The 10,231-nt window shown below is 29.0% G+C and overlaps 1 protein-coding gene across 1 annotated transcript in view; it reads left to right on the forward strand.

The window, feature by feature from the left end:
* Positions 1–9,267, forward strand: part of LOC142318120 (uncharacterized) — a 55,838-nt gene extending 46,571 nt beyond the window's left edge. Inside the window, exons 6-8 of the mRNA XM_075354661.1 lie at positions 2,541–2,718; positions 6,464–6,661; positions 8,344–9,267. Coding sequence (XP_075210776.1) covers positions 2,541–2,718; positions 6,464–6,661; positions 8,344–8,906 — 939 coding nt within the window. The 3' untranslated portion in view covers positions 8,907–9,267. The remainder of the gene's footprint in view (positions 1–2,540; positions 2,719–6,463; positions 6,662–8,343) is intronic.
* Positions 9,268–10,231: the final 964 nt, after the last annotated feature.

Below are 10,231 nucleotides of genomic sequence, written 5' to 3' on the forward strand. Positions count from 1 at the left end.
TAGAAGATTCACCATGGAAGAGCTACAACTTGCGGCGAGGAGTTTGGCAACCAAAAAGAGCCCTGGCCCGGACAAAATTCCCGAGGCAGTGATCAAGGGGCTGGTTCAGAAGGCTCCCTGGGAGATGCTCGAGATTGCCAGCCACGGCATGGAGAACGGAGACTTCCCCGATTGCTGGGAGGAGGCCAGAGTGGTATTCCTACCTAAAGGTACCTCTTTGGAGGAAGATGTAACCTATCTTCCTCCTTCATGTTAAGGAGGCTCAGACCCCTTAGCCTCCTTAACATGATGGGGAAGCTAGTAGAAAAGATGCTGGCTGGCCGCATCATCAAAGAACTAGAAGAGGGAGCCGGAATCAGTCCTAACCAGTACGGGTTTATGCGGGGGCGATCCACCATGCTGGCCATCTGCCGAATTTCGGGATAGGCCGACGAGGTGAAGAGAGGCACTTGGCGAACCAGGAGAATTCCACTGATGCTGTCACTAGACATAAAAAACGCGTTCGGAGCTATTGGTTGGGGTCACATTAATGACGCAATTGCGTCTAGGGGCCTCAGCCCATGCCTACGTAGACAAATTGAGTGTTACTTGTCCAACAGAGGATGTCTGGTAGAAGCACAGGAAGAAACAGTTCATTTTCAAATGCACGGTGGATTTCCGCAGGGCTCTGTTTTGGGGCCGTTGTGTCTGGTGATTATAGATGAACTCCTTCAGAAGGAGTTTCCTGTCGGCGTCCAGGTCCTGGCTTATGCAGATGACCTTGCAGTCCTCGTAGAGGGAAGGACGGCCTTGGTGGTGCGGGAGAGGGTGTATGCGGCCATCGACTCTATACAGGAATGGTTGAGGTCCAGGGGTCTGCAACTGTCTACGGAAAAATGCCTTTACGTATTGCCTAATGTATTGCCTTTACGGGTAGAAGAGTGCTAGAACCGTTCAATATTTCCATCAACGGTCATGCTATAGAAGAAGCGAATAACATCAAGTACTTAGGAGTTATCCTCCAGAAAAACGGTAGATACACCGAGCACATAGACAATGTATGCAACAAGGCAGAAAGGATGATAAAAAGTCTAAACATCATTATGACATCGCAGAATGCCCCTAGGGCCTCAAAGCGCCGTTTACTGGCAACCACCATCGTGTCTTCGCTTATGTATGCCGTTCCGGCCTGGTGGCACTCTATCGCCATCAGGTGCAACAAGGAGAGACTAGCAAAGACACACAGGCGTGTGCTCCTAGGTGACAGGTATAACTCCAGAGACAACAATTGAATATATGCTAAGAAGCGAGTTAAACTGGAATAATATTGCTAGTTTTGTTAGACAAGTCGTACTACAGAAATACTTCGATGAGAGAAGACCAGGTGTTGGCTAGAATAGGACTGGGTGGACAGCCTTGCTTGTGAGGTCCAACATGCTGCGCTGTGTTGGCACTGATTTCCCATCAGTGCCAACACAGCGCATGTAGTGTACTGGTGGCACTGGTGGCACAGTGGCACCAGTGCTTGGTGGCACTGATGTCCATGGAGTCATCAGTGCCACCAAGGACTCCATGGGCAACAGTCACGTAACAGCACACTGAATACCGAAAAGATCCGGCACCACGTCACGACACACTAGGTATGGCATGGTGTCCAAAAGGGCAATAATAATAAAGAACTCTCAAAAAGAGCTAATCGGTAGGCCGACCTGCCATGCCGGTATATAGCCAGTAGGTGGGGAGGCCTATTTGAGTTTAAAGACACTCCCCTGGGTGGTGTAATACCAACAAGTCGGTTCGACCCAGGGGAGCTGTGAGAAAAAAAAAAAAGGTTAGTGAGATTGAATTGTGTATGTAAAACAGGTTTTTTATGTTTTTAATTAATTTCATTATTGAAATACCAATTTCTTTAATTCAGTGTTAATTGTATCTTAACAGCAGAATATGATACACTAATTATACATAAATTTTAACACTTGTTACAAGTTGCTTAATTATTTCTTGAAAAGCAATTTTATGGTGAGCATGATTTTATCAGACGATAATAAAAATTACTGGCAACAATTGTAAGTATAACATACTTACATAAATAAAAGTAAGATGTTTTTCAAATTTTGGTCATCGCCTCTTTACATATGAGAATAAAATAGCAAATGCAGTAAACAATTTAGAAATAAATAATAGTTACAATAAACTTAAATATTTATAAAAAAATATTACAAATACAAAACATAAATACACACTTATAAATGAACAGATACATTTTGAGAATGATGAATTGTTAAAATAAAACACCTTTCTTAATAGCGTCTTGGTTTAATCAATTATAATTCAGTTAATCATTACAAGTATTACTTTTAATTAATGATGAAGGCAATGCATTAGCTTCAGTATTTAAATCAATCATGATGAATCAACAGATCAGAAAATACTTTTTAAATTTAAATTGGTAAATTTACATTGAACTGACAAAATCTTAATAAATGCATCAAATTAATAAATTTAGTTATGAAGATATTTGGTATAAAATGTCATTAATTTAATGCTTTTTCTGAATTTAGGGAAATGTGACTGTTGCAATTTCTGAAACCTGTTCACCATCTCCACCAGTATTAGAAGAAACAGTCAAGAAGCATCCATTTCATTTCCCAACAAACCCAGCTGCAGCAATTACTGTTGACGATAAAATGGTCCGTGTCTCAATCTACTGGTACACGCGATCTCTGAAGAAACACAAAGGTAATGATGCAGTTGTTACTTAATCTAGTAGTTTTTATCATTTTGAAAAGCATATTATTTCATTTTCAGTTAAATTATCTTATTAAATATTATTAACAATTTTTAGAGTCATACTCTATTCGGTGTGACTAAGAAGAATAGGTTATAGAAAAAACATTTAGCAACTTTCAAGTTATTACCCTTGTAACATGTAGATGCTCAATTTTTCAAAGATTTATTTTGATTGTTCTCATTTTAGATTTATTTTAAAGATAACCAATCCTTTAGTTATAAAGCATTAATAGATACTACTGATGTAATAAATTAGTTAGTTTACTTTAACTCATACATAAGCTCTACTTGAATTAAAATTATTCTGCACTTTTAAAATTTAAATCAAAATGAATTATCAACATTGCTGGTTAGATTATTATCTAACCATATACACTTGCCAAATATTAAATTTATAATGTAGAAGAAAGCTTAAGGTTACCTGTAAATATTCTATCCCAGTATCTAGATATGATATTAAATTTGGGGGAAGGATAGAAAACGTGTATTAAAGATGATACCAAAAGAAAATTTTAAACCCTCATTTTAAATGATTATGCTTATTTGAGATATTATCAGTTCTCATTTTTGAAAATGTATTTTATAAATAAAAGTAAGTTTTCATTTATTATAAATGTATATGCAATGGTTTATCATAGAAATGAATTCTAAACTTTTTAATATTAAACTACAGTTAGATAACACAGTGTATTTTATTAATCGTTGTATATTCATGGATATTCTTCAATTTTCTCAAAAGATGTATTTTAAAAGTAATATTTTGCTACACTGACATTTTATAAATAAGATTTACGTTATACTGGCATTTGAACAGCAATAAACAATTAAATAAGTGAATGGAATAGTGCTTGTATATGTCATAATCTAACAATGTCTTAGATAAACATTTATATGAATGTTCTTCTTTATTTTCACCAGTAGAACATGTCCTCAAAGTTTGTTACATTCTGTATAACACACTTATCAGTACAATAATAACAATGTTAATAACATGATGGTAATTTTCTACCAGCAAGTACACATTTTAAAGTATAAAAACATTCTTATTTTTATCAAGCATCAATATCTATATACAGTATATATATATATATATATATATATATATATATATATATATATATATATATTGATGCTTGATCTTGATATATATATATATATATATATATATATATATATATATATATATATATATATATATATATAACTTAAATGTAATTTTAACTTTATTTTCCTCTTGATTGGATAGAATTAAATATAATAAGACACATTTTGCTTAAAAATATTATCTTAATTATTAATCTGGTGGGTTAATCAATCAACTGTACAAACTTATAAATTAAATACACTACATTTCACTTAGAACTCTGACAATACATATTCAACATATTGTTATCTAGGATGGGTAGACCAGTTAATTTCTTAGTATGTAAGAGAATTCTGTATGATGTAGGTATGAATGTGTACTCTCATCTGAGGAAGCTTAGAGAATGCTAAGTGAAACTTAGTGTATTTAATTTATAAGTTTTTAGTAGTTGATTGGTTAACCCAAGGGATTAATAAAGAAAATATTATTAAGTAAAATACATCTTGTTATTTTATATAGTGAAATTAACACCAAATATGTACATAAACTATTATGCAATAAAATATACAATACAGGGATCATTTAATTAATTATGTATATAATTACTATTTAATTTTTCTTACGTTATCGTTTTATCACCAATGTTATCATTTTATTCTAGGGTTATTTTATTATTTATACTCATTGAACGGACTGACAAAATGTGATAACAGTTTAAAGCTATTAAAAATTACAAATTACTCGCTTTCAGATTAATAGAATTTGCTTCCAAATGAGCTTTCAGAGAAATTAGTTCCTTTTTCAGAGGATTTCCAGTATCAAATTGTTAATGGGAAAATAAAATTTAATAATGCATATTAAACCAACATGATTAAAACCAATGTAATAAATTGGATGTACAGATCAAGTGATACATTCAAGTCAACACAAAACAACAAAATTAATTTTTGCAAATCACCATACACAAACAATGCACATCTGCAACGACATTATCCATAACATGCAAATTTTATACCAAGAAAATAAAAACCAAGATTTTAACACACTTAAACATTTTGATATTTATTAAAGCATTATATTTGAATAATATAATAATTTAAGAAATAAAAAAAAGTTTTCCCAGTCTTTTTAAGATGGAAGTCTTAACAAAATTAAATAATGTTAAATGAAAACTAAATATGTTACTTATCCTTGTAGTTATATTTATGAATGTGCAATCTTTTCTTAAAAGAACAGGCACTTATTCTTAATTAATAACAATAAGCACCCTTACCAAACCAGGCAGTGAAACTAATTTCATATTACTCAACACAATTCTTCAGTTTATGAAAGCTTATTATGCTACTATTGCCATTTTTAATAAATTACCACACCTTTTGAAAAATCTCCCCATTTGTTTAAAATACATTTAAAAGATTTTCTTTTATGGAAGTAATATTATTTTGTTAATGAATTTTTAAGTAATACTACTTAAAATAAATTTAAAAAAAAACAATTTGTCTGCATTCCATTTAATGTGTACATATGGTGCTCAAAATAATTTTCAGTAGCGGCATTTGAATTGTGATTTATTTTGTAATAGTAATTTTTTTATATACTTAATGTATTTACTTTAACATTTCATTTATTTGTATTCGAATAATTAATGTGGACTTTAAACACATCTATATCTTATCTTATAATTTGTTTTTATATTTATAATTTATCTTATATTGATGTGATCTGTACAATGTGTTTTATGTACCTATCAGAATAAAGATTTATTTATAATAGTGCTTCTGTAAATTCCAATGAACAAAGTTCTGATAATTAGTCCTTAAGGTCCTTTGAACCTTCAGAACAGATCCAATTAATTTAAAATTGAGTTGTTTATAAAATATTTAAATATTTCTCATTATTGTTTTTTTCATTAATGAACTGATATAATGGGAAGTAAACCTGCTACTCTATAGTTGTCTTCATTGAATTCTAAATTTCAGTATATTTTGTCTAGTGACCCTTTTATAAATATAAGTGGAAATATTCATATCTCATTTATTATTATTTGTATAATTGATTTGAGAGTTACTTTTTTCCCTTCCTAGTATTGTCATTGAAATATTCACAGTTGATGGCTTTTGGAGTACCTCCATTCTTAAAACTAATTTTAACACACTCATACTAAAGGAGTCTCAATTACAAATGTTGGAGTGACAATACTAGGAAGGGCAGAAAATAACACTTTATATCATAAATTATGATTAACCTGGCACAAATATAAAATATTGTGAGAAAAAACTGTATTATTTGTACAAATTATTTAACTATATTTAGTATGGAAATTAAGGCAAGCTGATGTACAGACACTCTTTTCAAGACTACCACCAGCAAACTGGCTAGCGGTACCTTGTTCAAATATTCTTCACTCTTTATCTGTTAATAGAAGTCAATGGTTTAGACGTAATCAAAGTAAATACAGATAAACTTTGCACATATCAAGGGCATCCCAGTTAAGTAAACCTGGATTTAGGAGTTTAAAATTTACAAAAATAGTCATGAAATTTATTATAATAAATAATCTAACTAAATTTGAACACAAGAAAGTTCATAGTTCCATTTTTTTTTTTTTAGTGAAGAGGAAACTGTTGGATAGTCAAATGATATCTGTTTATGGAGAAGAATGGACAGAATGGAATGTTCGTGGTGCTGTCAAAGCTTGGAGGGAATCTAACAGAAACTTTGGTCTAGCTGTTGTAGTTGAAGATGAAGATGGAAACTTATTACCAGCTCATAAATACTTCAGCGCTATGAACTGCTCTAAAGAGGCATGTGAGTAATAAAATGGCATGAAAAAATGCACAGCATCTCATTTATGCACGTAAAACTATTTAAGTTTTATAAAAAAATATTGAAGTTTCCTTTTTTGTACAAAAATTTATATTTTAAAAAGACGTTATCATAAAATTACAAAATACTAAGATCAGAAACACAAAGTAAAAATTAGAACTACTGAAAGACTAACATTAATTGTATTAAATTAATGTCATAATAAAATATAATTAATAAAATTTTTTTCTGAAATATAACTTCAATTAGCCTTAAATTACTCTTATTTAGGTTCTAATAATAATACTAATTACTATATATTTGGGTACAGTTGTATGTATAAAACTTCCAAAACCTAAAAATGTTATATCTATAAAGTTTAATAATATCTGCTTTTCTGTAAATAGACCCTTCTGTTAATCATTTAACAAGTTTTTATTGCCAATTTTTTCTTAACTGATTATAAAGCATTTCTATTATGATAATATTACCCAAAAGCTACCTCAGCCACTGGTTTAGATGTTTTTGTTTGAACCTGATTTGGGAAGAGAATCATTGGACATTTCTATGACACAGAGGGTGATAACCTATTGAACTCAACAAAAAAAAGAAAAAACCAGCTGCTAAAGATAATCACATATGACATCAGACTGACAGCTGGCTCAATCCATGTGATTTTATTTTAATTTTTTTGAAGATTAGAATAACTGTGTAGTATTTATATGTTTCTTGTTTTATAGAAAAGATATTTCTTTTTCTTGAATTTAATTTCTATTAAGTTTTTTTAATTTTTTTTTTAAATTGAGGCACAATAAATGTTATCTGTATCAAAGTTTACATATGACTGATTTTACTATTTATATATTATTAACGTTAAATTACTATCTAGCTAACATTCAGGCTAATATAACTTGCATCATGTACTTAGTTTAATAATCATTTTAAATTTCATATTAACATCCATACTGTAAATATTTTAAACACCAAGTTTCATAATTTGAGTAAATATAATGTAGTAAAAGAAGTAAATACTTATAAATGTTAACATATAACATATTTTAGTCTATTTTTGTAAATATTAGAGGAAGTGAGGGTTAAGCTAGTGGTGAGAGTGCATATATAACTTCTCTCTGTATATTTTGTTCTACACTAAAAGTGGAGAAAATTTTATAAATTAATTTACTTTCTATTTACAAATTTAAGTTATTTTTTCTATGTTAGATTTATAAACTGTATTTTCGTAAATTTTGGATTTTTTGGCATAAAAATAATTAAAATACATTTAATTCTTTCCTGCTGAAATATTCATTATGCATAAATATTGTACAATTAACCTTATTTATGATGTACAATGAGAAAAAGAAATTTGAATGGTAAACAAATTCTAAACATTGTTTTATATGCAGTATAAAGAAATTCTATACATTAATAAAATTTTATGTATTCTGTAAATACAATAATATTTTAAATGCTAGTACTTACATAGAAAATTACATATGTACTTACATATCTACTTCAAATAAATAATATAAGTCCTGTATTTGAACTAGGTAATGTATTACAGGTTGATTGGAGTAGCATTGGATGATAGTTATTAACACTACTTTTATTTTTTTTTCAAGTAGATGTTTAAAAATAAAATATTTTAAAGCTGTTGTAAGTAAAATTCAAATTTTTCTGTGCAGCCACGGCGAGGCCGATCCCGGGATTTCTCATTGATGCAGCAACGTTATTGGCAATGGAAAACAACAATAATCAAACCGAAACACAAGCCAGCACCTTCAATTTTAATTCACTTTTGTTCCCCATGATTGATTTATGTACAGTTGAACTACCGGAATCAGATATTGCAGAAGCTGTATTTTATCATAATGCAAGGTATGCTATCGAGCAACACCTAGCAAATGCATCCAAAGATCCTCAAAATGTTACAGTTCATGACACTCAAGTTGAAAATGAAAATGAAACTGAAAAACATCATATAAGACACCAGAGTCACCATCATCAAATAACAGTCAATCAGGCAAACCAAGGCTCTGCAACAAATATAGATGATGCAATATCACGAAGCAGACAACCTCGGCAACATATTGAAACAATTCGTCAGGACACAGGTGATAGCATTGAAGAGATAACATGGGCTGATGATATCGATGGCCACCAAACATATCACCTGCGAAAACATATCATTGTTCAGAAGGTAATAAAAAAAGCATCCAAAGATCATCAAGATGATAATGAGTGGTAAATTAAAAATATATTTATTCAATAATAAAAAATTTTAAAAAATATACATCATTCTATAACAATTAAATTAATATCACTTATATTCAATTTAATATTTATTAAATTGTTTTTAAAAATACTATTTTAATATTTCATTTTTCATACCCCAATTAAAATAGTTTCATACTTAAATTAGATTTTATTGCATGAATAATCAACTATATTTAATATTTTTAAAAATACTATAAAGTAATAACCCGTGTTTAATACATACCCAATATATACATATTCTTTTTTTAAATACATGGAAAATAATATCTAATTATTTTGAAAACAGGTGTGATAATTTTCCTGCTATGATTGTATCCTGCTCAAAATAATGTGAAAATAATACTGGATATTACAATAAAAAAATAAAAACGTATACTATTCTACGTAAAAAGCAAATATAATTAAAATATTTTAACATAATTCTCAAATAACTAAAAAAATTGAAATCGAAATGAACTAATAGTAATATGGTAATTTATTATTTTTATTGTGAATCTACAAATGGTATAGCTTTCCCATTTAGATGCATTGTATATCTAAGTACATACTTAATTTTTAAATATAGAGCAGTATTACATCAAAATAATGAAATCATTTACTGTTTTTAAGACTTTTAGAATTGTTTTTAATGGAAAGAAAATAATTTTAATTTGAATTATTTATACCTAATCTAGAAGGCCTCAGAGGTATGTAATCAATGGAGATATGTGAAAAATCACATTTAAGAAATTTTATACAATAAAATAAATTTTTCTAGTATTTTAAAATAAATGAATTTTAATTTAAGTTTTAAAAATTATGATATACTACTGAACAATTGTTTGTAGGGTTGTTGCTGCAAAAAGATTGTTATATAAGCAATGAAACTGAATGCTCACTATAAAATTGAATTTATAACAAAAACAATTAAGATTTAAAATTATTTACATCTAACTGTAAGAATGAGTTTATTACAAAAATTAAAAGTAATTATCTTTATGAAAAAGAAAAAGAAACAAATTTTTAAGACAACTTGAACAGAAAAGAACAAAATAATTTTTTAAATAAAACAATAATTTACTGAAAATATAATGAAAAAGGTACAAAATATTGTTAATTAATAATTGAAGGTTTAAAATTTGAATATAAGTTCAACAAATAGGCAAAAAAAAAGGTTGAAATCTTAAGAATGTTAATTTTCAAAAGATTACATGATATTACATTTTTTTAATTTTTTTATTTCTAAATCCTCTGAAAATTACATTTTATTTTTAATTCAAAACAGCAATTTATTTTATAATGTTCTTAAACACAATT

Source organism: Lycorma delicatula, chromosome 1 (assembly GCF_047948215.1).
Source record: "Lycorma delicatula isolate Av1 chromosome 1, ASM4794821v1, whole genome shotgun sequence".
Lineage (NCBI taxonomy): Eukaryota > Metazoa > Arthropoda > Insecta > Hemiptera > Fulgoridae > Lycorma > Lycorma delicatula.